Raw genomic sequence first — 13,364 nt, 5'->3', positions numbered from 1 at the left:
CCCCTGGCCAATTTGGATGCCTTTTATTTCTTTGTGTTGTCTGATTGCAGAGGCTAGAACTTCCAATACTATGTTGAATAAGTGTGGTGAGAGTGGACATCCCTGTCTTGTTCCTGACCTTAGGGGGATATCTCTCAGTTTTTCCCCATTGAGGATGATATTAGCATTGGGTCATTCATATATGGCTTTTATGATCTCAAGGTATGTTCCTTCTATCCCTACTTTCTTGAGGGTTTTTGTAAAGAAAGGATGCTGTATTTTGTCAAATGCTTTCTCTGCATCTATTGAGAGGATCATGTGGTTCTTGTCCTTTCTTTTATTGATGTGATGAATCACGTTAATTGTTTTGTGGGTATTGAACCAGTCCTGCATCCCAGGTATAAATCCCACTTGGTCATGGTGAATAATTTTTTAAATATTGTTGGATCTGGTTGGCTAATATCTTGTTGAGGATTTTTGCATCCATGTTTATCAGGGAAACTGGTCTATAGTTCTCCTTTTTCATGGGGTCTCTGTCTGGTTTTGGAATCAGGGTAATGCTGGCTTCATAGAAAGAGTTTGAAAGTTTTCCTTCCATTTCTATTTTTTGGAACAGCTTCAAGAGAATAAGTGCTAACTCTTCCTTAAATGTTTGGTAGAATTCCCCTGGAAAGCCATCTGGCCCTGGACTCTTGTTTTTTTGGCAGATTTTTGATTACTAATTCGATGTCCTTACTGGTTATGTGTCTGTTCAAATTTTCTATTTCTTCCTGTTTCAGTTTTGGTAGTGTATATGTTTCTAGGAATTTGTCCATTTCTTCCAGCTTGCTCATTTTATTGGAATATAATTGCTCATAATATTCTCTTATTCTTGTTTTTACTTCTGCTGTGTTGGTTGTGATCTCTCCTCTTTCATTCTTGATTTTATTTATTTGGGTCCACTCCTTTTTCTTTTTGATCAAACTGGCTAGTGGTTTACCAATTTTGTTAATTCTTTCAAAGAACCAGCTTTTGGTTTCATTGATCTGTTCTACTGTTATTTTTTTGGTTTCGATAACATTAATTTCTGCTCTAATCTTTGTTTTTTCCTGTGTTCTGCTGGTTTTGGGTTTTATTTGCTGTTCTTTTTCCAGCTCCTTAAGGGGCAAGGTTAGGTTGTGTATCTGGGATCTTTCTTCGTTCTTTAGGAAGGCCTGGATTGCTATATACTTTCCTCATATGACCACCTTTACTGCGTCCGAGAGGTTTTGGGTTGTGGTGTTATCATTTGCATTGACTTCCATATACTTTTTAATTTCCTCTTTAACATCTTGTTTAGCCCATTCATCCTTTAGTAGGATACTTTTTAGTCTCCAAGTATTTGTTACCTTTCCAATTTTTTACTTGTGGTTGATTTCAAGTTTCATAGCATTGTGGTCTGAAAATATGCACAGTATGATCTTGATCTTTTTGTACTTGCTGAGGGCTGATTTGTGTCCCAGTATGTGGTCTATTGTGGAGAACTTTCCATGTGCCCTGGATAAGAATATATATTCCAGTGCTTTAGGATGAGATGTTCTGAATATATCTGTTAATTCCATCTGGTCCAGTGTGTCATTCAAAGCCATTGTTTCCTTGTTGATTTTTTGAGTAGATGATCTGTCCATTGCTGTGAGTGGGGTGTTGAAGTCTCCTACTATTAAGGTATTACTATTGATGAGTTTCTTTATGTTTGTGATTAATGGATTTATATATTTGGGTGCTCTCACATTTGGCGCATAAATGTTTACAACTGTTAGGTCTTGGTGGATAGACCCCTTGATTGTGATATAATGCCCTTCTGCACCTCTTGACACGGTCTTTATTTTAAAGTCTAGATTGTCTGATATAAGTATGGCTACTCCGTCTTTCTTTTGCTGACCATTAGCATCATAGATGGTTCTCCATCCCCCTACTTTCAATCTGAAGGTGTCTTTAGGTTTAAAGTGGGTCTCTGGTAAACAGCATATAGATGGATGTTGTTTTCTTATCCATTCTGTTACCCTATGTCTTTTGATTGGAGCATTGAGTCCATTGACGTTTAGAGTGAGTACTGAAAGATATGAATTTATTGCCTTATGTTTCTTGTAGAGTTGGAGTTTCTGGTGGTGTTCTCTGGTCCTTTCTAATCTTTGTTGCATTTGGTATAATATAAATATAAATATAAATATAAATATAAATATAAATATAAAAAATCATTTTCATCTTTTCTCTCCTCAGAGAGTTCCCCTTAAAATTTCTTGCAGGGCTGGTTTAGTGGCCACAAACTCCTTTAATTTTTGTTTGTCTGGGAAACTTTTACTCTCTCCTTCTATTTTGAATGACAGCCTTGCTGGATAAAGAATTCTTGGCTGCATATTTTTCTGATTCAGCACACTGAATATATCCTGCCACTCCTTTCTGGCCTGTCAAGTTACTGTGGATAGGTCTGCTGCAAACCTGATCTGTCTTCCCTTGTAGGTTAGGGATTTTTTTCCCTTGCTGTTTTTATGATTCTCTCCTTGCCTGAGTATTTTGTGAATTTGACTATCATATGCCTTTTTGATGGTTGGTTTTTGTTGAATCTAATGGGGGTCCTCTGTGTTTCCTGGATTTTGTTGTCTGTGTCCTTCCCCAGGTTAGGAAAGTTTTCTGCTATGATTTGCTCACATAACCCTTCTACCCCTATTTCTCTTCCTCTTTTGGGACCCTTATGATTCTGATGTTGTTCCTTTTTAATGAGTCACTGATTTCTCTAATTCTTAAATCGTGTTCTTTTGCCTTAATCTCCCTCTTTTTTTCTGCTTTGTTGTTCTCTATAAGTTTGTCCTCTATATCGCTGATTCTCTGTTCTGCCTCATCTATCCTTGCTGCCGCTGTATCCATCCATGATTGCAGCTCAGTTGTAGCATTTTTTATTTCATTCTGGCTATTTTTTACTTCTTTTATGTCTGCAGAAAGGGATTCTAATCTATTTTCGACTCCAGCTAGTATTCTTATTATCGTGTTTCTAAATTCTTGTTCAGACATCTTGCTTGTATCTGTGTTGGTTAAATCCCTGGCTGTCATTTCTTCGTGCTCTTTCTTTTGGGGTGAATTCATTCATTTCATCATTTTGAAGGGAGAAAAGGAATTAATGAGGTAGAAAAATTAAAATTAAAAAAATTTAAAAAATGTATTAAGGTTAAAAAATTAAAAACACACACAAAAATCAAATAAATGATGCTAGATCCTAGGTGTATTTTGTCTGGGTGTTGAAAGTGGCTTGAGAGATTAGAGGGAAAAAAAGAGGGGGAAAAATTTTTTTTAGTTTAAAAAAATTTTTAAAAGAAGGAAATCGTTTGAGAATTTGAAAAATGAATACAGTAAAGTAGACTAAAATGAGATGATGGGAGTAAAATGGAATTTGAAAAATATGCCCAAAAGTAACGAATAAAGTAGAAAAAAATTAAAGAAAATTAATGAATATTAAGAATAAATATGAATCTTTTTCTGTATTCACGAAAAAGAAAAAAACGAAAAAGAGAAAAAAGATTTAAAAAAGGAAATCATTTGAAAATTTGAAAAAGTGAATACACTGTAGTAGACTAAAATAAAATAATGGAAGTAAATAGAATTTGAAAAAATTTACATAAAAGAAAAAATATAGTAAAAAAAATTAAAGAAAAAAATTTTAATCAAAATTGAAAGTAAAAATGAAGTTTTTCTCTTCCTGCATTCAAGAAAAAGAAACGAAAAAAAAAAAAGAAACAAAGAAAGAAAGAAAGGAAAAGGAAATCGTTTGAAAATTTGAAAAGGTGAATACACTGAAGTAGACTAAAACGATGGAAGTAAAATAGAATTTGAAAACATCTACACAAAAGTAAAAAATATAGTAATAAAAATTAAAGAAAAATATTTTTAATACAAATTGAAAATAAAAATGAGGTTCTTTTCTTTCTGTATTCAAGAAAAAGAAGTGTATAAGAGAAAAAGAAAGAAAGAAAGAAAATTGAATAGATGGAATTGCTAACAGATTGAAGTAGGACTGAAATGATTTCATTTTCCCTTAGTAGTCAGTCCATGTAGTGCTTTACAGTCCATAAACTAAGCCGGCGGTGAGATTTGTGTTCTTCAGAGCCAAGTTGGCCCAGTTGGGCAGGGCTCAGTGTAATGGCTCCGCTCTCCACTAGATGGCACTTCTAGCCTCCTGGGGTGGATTGTTGCGCGCTCATAGGTGTGTATGTGCATGCGTGGGAGTGGTGAAAATGGTGCCACCCACTACCCAATCTGTTCTCCCAGATCAGCAATTGCGCACCCGTCCTCTGTCTTCAGCTCTCATCCACTCCCCGCTTTTTCACTCTCCATGACCAGGCCCCAGGCAGTACCTCCCTCCCAAATTTTGTCTCAGATGCAGATGTTTTCCCCAGCCCCTTACTTCCAAAGGACTGGGCTTTGACCCCTCTGTGGGAGGGTGTCACCAAGCAATGGCTGAATGAGCCATGGCCGAATGTCGGCTGCGCCCAGGAACGCCCTCTGGACCATGCTATTGCCGGTGCCCCAAGACTGCAGCCAGGTGCCAGCCCGCCCCCAAAAAAGATGCGTGACAGTGTAGCATCAGTGTTTCAGGGATTATGGAAAATGCAACACACATCTGGCACCAGGCTTCACCCTTAACGACCTTGTTCCAGCACCAGCGAATGTGGCCATTTTCTGGGGTCTGCTGGGACCAGGTGGCTTCAACAGTCTCTACCGAATCCTTCCAGCAGTGGAACCACTTTTCCCCGTGTGCCCCAAGAACCTCCCGGACCCCACTCTGCTCCTGGGGATTTGCCCTTCCCACCAGAGCACCACCAGGTATCCAGCTGTGGAGTTGCAGACTGCGCTCCCTTTGTTTACAGTCTTAATGGAATTTAAGCACTCTCCTTTCTCCTCTCTCCCTTTTTAGTCACTGCAGCTGTTTCCAATTTTCCACTTTCTCTCCAGCTGCTTTTGGGGAGGGGTGCTTTTCCTGTATTCTCCCCCTCCCCCCAGTCTCTGTCCTCTCTCCACTCACAAAAGCACCTCCCTTCCTGCACCTTCTCGCTCCCCAAGTTCACTTCTCCACACCACATACCTGCTGAATTCTGTGGTTCAGTTTGTGCAGATTGTTGTGTTAATCCTCCAGTCAGTTTTCTAGATGTGTAGGATGGTTTAGTGTTGGTCTGGCTATATCTCATGGACGCGAGACACACAAAAAACTTCCATGCCATTCTGCCATCTTGGATCCTCCTAGTTCATCTTCTTGAAGCCAAAGCCCTTCCTTAAATTTTAACTGACTGGTTTTCATTTTGTCTTTCTAGAGGCATTTGAAGGGATGTTCAATACGATGAAAAATAAGAGACATAAAATGATTTAGCTTTCTCATGCATTTAAGTAAAACCTCATATGTTTTATGCATAAAAGTCTAATTCAGCGATAACAGAATAAAATTATTCAGTCCTTTCAATAATCTTAAGAAACAACTTCTCTTGATTCAGCTGCTCTGTCTGCCACGGCCTCATGTCTCAGCTCCCTTTCTAGTAACAGTTCTTTAGAAGAGCATCTATACTACTACCAACTCTCTCCTGTCTCGCTTGAAACGCTCTTCATCAGGCTGTTAGCCCATGACTTCATGAAAACTGCATCTGTTTGTCAAGATGCCCAGTGATGTCCCTACTGCGAAGTCCAGTAATCAACCCTTGTTTCATGGGTCACCAGCCGCATGTGGTCCAACTGACCACTCCCTCCTCTTGGATACACTTTCCTCACTTGGCTTCCAACCCACACAGCCTGTACTGCTGACTCTTTCTGTTGCTACTGACTGCTTATCTTTGGAGCACCCTGGGTCTAGGCTCAATACTTGGTCCTTTTCCTTCTCTTTCCGCATTCATTTCCTCAGTGATCTCATTCAGCTTTCATATCACCTGGATGCTGACAACTCTCAGTGTTTAGCAGAAACCCCTCTCCTACATGCCATATTTCTGTGTCAAACCACCTAGTCAGTATTTGTGTTTCGATGTCTATAGAACTTTCTTACACATGTCTGAAACTGAACTGTTGATTCTCTTCCACCACCATCTCAATCTGCCCCCCACTCCCCCTTTTCCCATTTTAGTTCATGACAACTCTATTCTTCCAGTTGCTCAGGCCAAAACTCTTGAGACCATTCTCAAATCCCTTTGTTTTTCCATCATCTGAGTCTTATCTATTAAGAAATTATTTGGGGTCAATCATTAAAATATCTATAGGATCTGACCAGGATGAAGCAATAGCCTTTAATTTAATCTCTGTCTCCTACTTACTTTGTCCCAACCACACTTACCATCTTTGAACACCTCAGCTATTCCGAACCTTACAGCCTCTGTATAGGCTCTTCCTTCTGCTGAGAATGCTTTTCCCCAGTTATATAAACCTCTCTCAGCAACTTCAAAGCTTTTACTCCACTGTGAGTTCTCACTGACACCTACCCTGACCCCTTATTTAAACTGCAACCTGTTATCCCTCTCCCCAATGCCCTGACTCTCCTCATCCTGCTCAACTTGTTGCCGCTGCACTCATTTTCAGACTATAGAACTTATTTATATTTATTGTTTATCATCTGCTCCCCTATTTTGCTGTGAAAATTGACTTAATTTATACATGAAGTCCTTTAATAATACTTTAATGTAATTTCATTTTAATGACACATAGTTTGTGCTAAGTACACGTTATTAATATCTGATGTTATACTGCAGAGTATTTGAAAGATCTCAAACTAAAGTTTCTTCTCTTCTCTGTTTACTCACTGGAAAAAAGAAAGTTAACCTGGGTTAGATTAGTACCTGGAATTTACCCAGGTCTATATACTGATTTCTATATTGATCATGATGACAGTGATTATTATCTAAGCAGATCGGACAAGCACTCATGGGATGAGAAAACTCAGACACCAGGAAGTTTGCAGGAAGATGAAATACAATTACTGTGTAGAATGGAGCTAATTAATAGAAAATTAATAAACTATTAGTAAAATGTAATGAATTACATTACAATGCATATGTTTGTGCTTGAAATTATTTTAAAATAATATATATTTTTCAATATTTTGGCCCTAAAAAGAGCTTTCTATAGAAGGAACTGCATCAAAGGATATGAATGGTTTTATGACTTGCCTTATTGCCAAAACCAGATATTTATAAATCTGAAGAAAATGCTATATTTTAAAATATTTTAAATATTGGATAAACATATCAGTTTTTTACTGATGAACATCCAGCATTAGGCATAATTTTGATGTTTATAGCCTATTATGAGTTTTTGGATAATTACTCTTATGAAGTTTATTAGGGTAAGAGCATTAATATATCAAAATTTACTTGTTAACTCTTTAGCTTTGTGTTGTTTGTATATTTGATTTTGAAACAAAAATATGTATTTAGGTAAAATGGAGATTGCAGTGTTTGCTAAATGATGGCTTAGATTTATTACACACAAAAGTGAGTATAAAATACTTACTGCAATGTCATAGGCAGTTGCTCGTACATTATCAACTAAGTCTACCACTTCTTGATCTACTCAGTCTCCTTACAGACTTCTAAGTGGTAAAATATATTGGATTCTTCCATTTCAGGATCCAAGAGCAATCAATTAATTGGGTTCTGTCTATTCTAGAGACATTGCCTCCTTTCTCTTCGGATTGAAGACACATTCTAGTTTGTTGCTTGAAGAGAGAACAAGTACTTTCTCTACACTGTTCCAGAAGAGGTAGTTGAATAAATTACAATTCCACAAATATTTAATGCCTACATACATTGTTTGGTTCAGCCAATGACCTCAACCTAGGTGTGGTATGTTATTACATTAATGGACACCAATGAAACACAACTCCTTACATTCACGTCCTTGTATTGTCCCCTTCCACATTGATTCTTTGCTTGGCCATGTGACTTGCTTTCACCAATGAAACATCAGACATATGATGCAAGCAGAAGCCTGATGAGCACTTGTCACTGGCGCTGGCTCTCTTGGAACTCTGTGATTACACTTAGAAGAATCTAGGATGAAAGCCCACATAGAGAGAGAATCTCAGCCCCTCCCAGTTATTTAAGCCATCACAGGTGAGGCCCAAAACAAGTGACTGAGATCATCTTAGACCATCCAGCCCCATCCAAGCCACCAGAAGAATGTAGTCACACATGGGATCCAAGTGAGGTCAGTAAGACAAACTAGTCAACCAAGAGAAACATGAGAAATGATAAATCATTGGAGTTTTAAGCCAATAAGTTTGGTTTGTTACAGACCCATATAGAACTGATATATTAGGTGTTAAGTATTAAAAATATTTATTCTTGGCCAAAAGCACAAACCAAGGTCTAAGTGGGAAAACTCATAAAAGTAAAATAAAAACATTGAAATTCTTACTCTACTAGAAAAATATAGGTGCAGTGGGAGTTTAGAAGAAGGAATTCACATTCATAATAGGGAAAGCCTTCCAGAGTAGGCAAGAAAATATGCTTTTCTTTATACATTGTGTATTTCTCTCTTCCTACTAAATCACCTATTTTCTTTGCCTGCCTTTCTGAAAATGTAAAAAGAGCTGTAATGAATTGTCCCAGGAGCCATATGAAATACTTATTTAATCCTTCTTTTACTGCTTCCCAAATGATAGTCTTGGTGCCTTACAGATGTTAGATATTCAACGAACATCAAATTATTTTCTGAGCTGCAGAGAAACATTCTCTGTGGCTCATGAATAGTGATTTAATTTGAGCTTTATTATTAAAGAGAAATAAATGTAAAACATTTAGTCCATGGGATATAAAATTTTATTTGGGAAATATAATATTGTATTAAAGGAGAAAGATAGAAAGCAAGAACAGAAAAATGACTGTTTCTTTTATTTCTTTTCTTTTATTTTTCTTTAAGTAAGGCTTCACACCCAACATGGAGCCCAACACAAGGCTTGAACTCAAACCATGACCCTGAGATCAAGACCTGCGCTGAGACAGAGAGGGAGAGTTGGACACTTAGCTGACTGAGCCACCCAGGTACCTCAAAATGATTGTGTTTCTTAACTGAGTGTTAAACAGCTCTTGGTACATTGTACTGTTCCCTCGTGTTGTAAACATATGAATAATTTATTACTGCTGTTTGTTGGTTCTCCAGAAGTTTATGAACAACCGCTCACCTGCCTTTATTTTCAAACTTCTAACTCTATTTTTACCTAAGTTTTATTTTTTCATGGGTTTCTTAAAATGTGTTTGCAGTTAATTTCCATAGTAAAATATTCTAGAAGAATTCAGTATGTTTACTGTTCTTGATGCCATCCCTTTGAAATCAGAGATGATAAGATCACCAGGGCTGCTTGGCCACCTTAAGCGTTTCATATGCTTGAAGGAAAGTAAGGGAGCAGCAGTACTGAGACTACTATTTTGGGCTCTTTTTTTCTAATCACAGGCAATGATTTTGATTGTTGTATGTTGGTCTTGAACAAACAATGGGAAGTGAAAACCAACAATAAAAGGAAAAGAACTAAAACTAACTTTAGGAATCAATATGAAATATCCTATTTGCCAGTTATATACCCTTTCTCTCCTACTGGGTGTTTTAATCATCATCTTTATCTAAATACCTTATTTCATTTTCTCTCATCAGTAAATTAGAAAAAGTGTATTGTAATGTATATTTTACTGCTTCTATCTTGTCATTAAAAACAGTTTTTATTTAAAATATGTCAGTGATACAAAAGGGTAAACTTAAATCAACTTCACCGAAAGCATTTCCTATAATTTCAAAAATAACTTTACAGTTTCAGAATTGCTAGGTCACTGTACCTTCAAAACAGACATGACAAAATATACCATAGAAATACCACAACAGGGGTGCTTGGGTGGCTCAGTCAGTTAAGCATCTGCCTTCAGCTCAGGTCATGATCTCATGGTTCATGAGTTCAAGTCCCACACTGAGCTCTCTGCTGTCTGCACAGAGCCCACTTCAAATCCTCTATCCCCACCCTGCCCTTCCCCCGCTCATGATCGCTTTTACTCTCACTCTAAATAAATAAATAAATAAATAAATAAATAAATAAATCCTTTTTTTAAAAAAAAGAAAAAGAAATACCACAACAACTAGTGTTTCCAAAGAAACCTTTTCTAAGTTTCTTGAAATATAAATTCATTATGAACTTAGCTGATGGAATCTTTCTATTGAAGGTGTTCTAAGCATATAAACCTATGATTCAGATCATAGGTTTGTGGCAACATAGTCTGGATCTTGTGGCGTCATCAGGGACACTGATAGATAATATGTAGTCCGGACAGTTTTCCCTTCCAGGTAGTTAAATATTCTTCTTCTTTGGGTATTTAAAATCAGATTAATAATGTTCTAGAATAATGGATCACTTTTCTTTGTGTTTTTCTGCCATTATTACTGCTTCCTCAAGCATTATAGAGTCCCTGTGATACAAAGAGAATGTCAATAATGATCTAATTGTACAGATAAGGAAACTGACAACACAGAGAAAGTATAGTAATATAGGGACAGAGCTTGGAATCCAACATGTCTGTTACTAGATCCAGGTGCTTCTGTCAAGTTTGATAGTCTTAACATTATACTATTTATAAGAATGTTTAGTGTTATCTCTTATATAACTTAGTTCAGCAAATAGACAACTTTTATTTTTCTCCAAATTAATGTAATAATGAAATGCAATAAAAATACTATTTTATTTATATGATGAATTCATTATAAAGATCTTCTGAAGGCATAAATATGAGAACCATAAAAACAATCTCAGAGTGAAAAAAATGAGAGAACTTTTTCTTACTCGTTATCAATGTATTATATAATTATTATTTACTCTACAATTATATAACTTGTTAATAAAATATGATTTATGATTATAGGTAATTAGAAAGTGTACAGGACTGGACAGATGGCAGACAGACTGACAGGTTAAAAATTGAGCAGTGGGCACCTGGGTGGCTGGCTCAGTTGGTTAAGTATCTGACTCCTGATTTTGGCTCGGGTCATGATCTCACGGTTCATGAGTTGGAGCCCCAAGTTGGGCTCTGCACTGACAACATGAAGCCTGCTAGGGATTCTCTCTCTTCCTCTCTCTCTGCCCCTCCCCACTCTCAAAATAAATAAATAAACTTTAAAAAATTGAGCAGAATAGGGAATCTATAAAAAAATGTCATCATGGACGCAACTTTAATCTGTGGAGAAATCATTTAATTATGTTGAGACAAGTGGCAATCAGTTTGGGAAGACAAAACTAAAATAATCTCAGATTTGTACCTCACATATGCACTAAAATCATCTAGAAAATTTAAATGTAAATATAAATACAAAAGAACAAAAAGAGAATATAAGAAAAAATTTTTGGATTGTGCAAAGAAATCTTTTTCAGTATAAGACCAAAGGCAGGAACCCTGTATATCACAGAAAATTGACTACCTAGAAATAAAAGAAATATGTATAGCAAAATACAACATAAACAGTGTTCATAATAATAAACTTGGAAAATAATTAACAACAAAAATGAGGGCAAAAGTGTTATTATCCTTGGTATATAAAGAGCTCCTACAAATCAATAATGAACAACGAACTAGACAAATAAGCAAAAAATGTATATGAGCAAATCAGTAAAGTTTATGCAAAATTAAACACAATGAAATAATTTTTTCATCTAAGATTATTGAGGACTAAAGTTAAAAAAAACATTATGGGTAATGTTGACAATAGAATGGCCAGGGATATTGTCATAAAATCTTGATACTTGTGTAAATTGGTACCAATTTTAGATAACAATTTGGCAACAATTTGTGTGTGTGTGTGTGTGTGTGTGTGTGTGTCTGTGTGTCTGTGTCTCTGTGTGTTAAAATATTTGCAAGAATGTATTGCAAACTATCAAAAGTAGTTGGGAGATGGAATCTCCAATGGTTTTTAAAATAATTTTTTATGTTAGAAAATGTTTACTATGGATAACTTTTTGTTTAAATCATGAAAACATATTTAAAACAAGTATGTTGCATAATATTAAGATAGTCTATCATTAACCCAGGGATCCTTCTGCAGATTGAAGAAACTTCAAGACAATGGCTGGAGGAAGGAACAGTACAATAGTCATCAGATTCATCCTTTTGGGATTCTCAGATTATCCCAAGATCAAGATCGCTCTCTTTGTAATATTCTTGGGTTCTTACCTCTTGACAGTGGCTTGGAACCTGGGCCTCATCATCCTGATTAGGATGGACTCTCACCTACATACACCCATGTACTTCTTCCTCAGTAACTTATCTTTCTTGGATTTCTGCTATGTTACCTCCACAACCCCGAAAATGCTCTCAGACTTCTTCCAGGAGCCTAAATCCATCTCCTTTCTGGGATGCACCATGCAGTACTTCTTCTTCTCTAGCCTGGGTCTGACTGAGTGCTGTCTCCTGGCCGCCATGGCTTATGACCGATATGCTGCCATTTGTAATCCTCTACTCTACACCGCCATCATGTCACCCACCCTCTGTGTGCAGATGATGGTTGGAGCCTGTATAACTGCTCTCTTTGGTTCACTGATCCAATTGTGTGCTTTACTTCAGCTCAATTTTTGTGGGCCCAATGTTATCAACCACTTCTTCTGTGACCTGCCTCAATTATTAGTCCTATCCTGCTCTGAAACCTCTTTCCTAAAAGTCATGAAGTTTGTGATAGCAGTGATTTTTGGTGTAATATCTGTCTCAGTCATCATGATATCTTATGGTTATATCATTGCTACCATCCTGAAGACAAGCTCTGCTGAAGGCAGGTCCAAGGCCTTCAATACCTGTACTTCTCACCTGACAGCAGTGATCTGTTTTTTTGGATCAGGACTCTTTGTCTATATGCACCCCAGCACTGATAATTCTCTGGACCATGACAAGATGGCATCAGTCTTCTATACAGTGGTGATCCCCATGTTGAATCCTTTGATTTACAGTCTGAGGAACAAGGAAATCAAAGACGCCTTTAAGAGGTGTAAGAAGAGAGCTTTTTCCCATTGTCATAGTTAAAGGTCTGGCAGGCTAGTGGTCCTGGTGACTGGAAGTTTCTAGACTATACAGAGAAATGCATTTAACTTTATTCAATCCTACTGATGCTCTGGCAGGATTGCAAGTGAGTCAACCCATCTAAACCCAGGACTGGTTCACTGGGATGCAAATCCTGTGGCTTCTTTGCATCTTGACAGTTGGCTCTTCTCTTGTATAGCGATAATAACATCACAAGTTAACTATATTAACTGTTATATTAATATAAGCCTTCAGTTCCTTGGTGTTTAGCCCTTACATATTCTTTCAGAACTTCTGCCTGCAGGCTGGAGTGATTAGGGCTAACCACAAGACTGGTGGTCTTTCTCATACACAACATCACAAGCA

General features: G+C 36.9%; 1 protein-coding gene across 1 annotated transcript; it reads left to right on the top strand.

Moving 5' to 3' along the window:
• The first annotated feature begins 12,049 nt into the window (after positions 1–12,049).
• Positions 12,050–13,001, top strand: LOC131487900 (olfactory receptor 5AN6-like). The gene has a single exon (XM_058689094.1). It carries the CDS (start codon positions 12,054–12,056, stop codon positions 12,999–13,001), a length of 948 nt encoding a protein of 315 aa, XP_058545077.1. The 5' UTR covers positions 12,050–12,053.
• The last annotated feature ends 363 nt before the right edge of the window (positions 13,002–13,364 follow it).

Source organism: Neofelis nebulosa, chromosome 10 (assembly GCF_028018385.1).
Source record: "Neofelis nebulosa isolate mNeoNeb1 chromosome 10, mNeoNeb1.pri, whole genome shotgun sequence".
NCBI classification, from domain to species: domain Eukaryota; kingdom Metazoa; phylum Chordata; class Mammalia; order Carnivora; family Felidae; genus Neofelis; species Neofelis nebulosa.
Note: the sequence above shows the minus strand (reverse complement) of the source record. Positions and strands in the feature narration are given on the sequence as shown.

Excerpts from the sequence above, each read along its gene's own strand:
- LOC131487900 (XM_058689094.1), top strand. The coding sequence starts at position 12,054 with ATGGCTGGAGGAAGGAACAGTACAATAGTCATCAGATTCATCCTTTTG.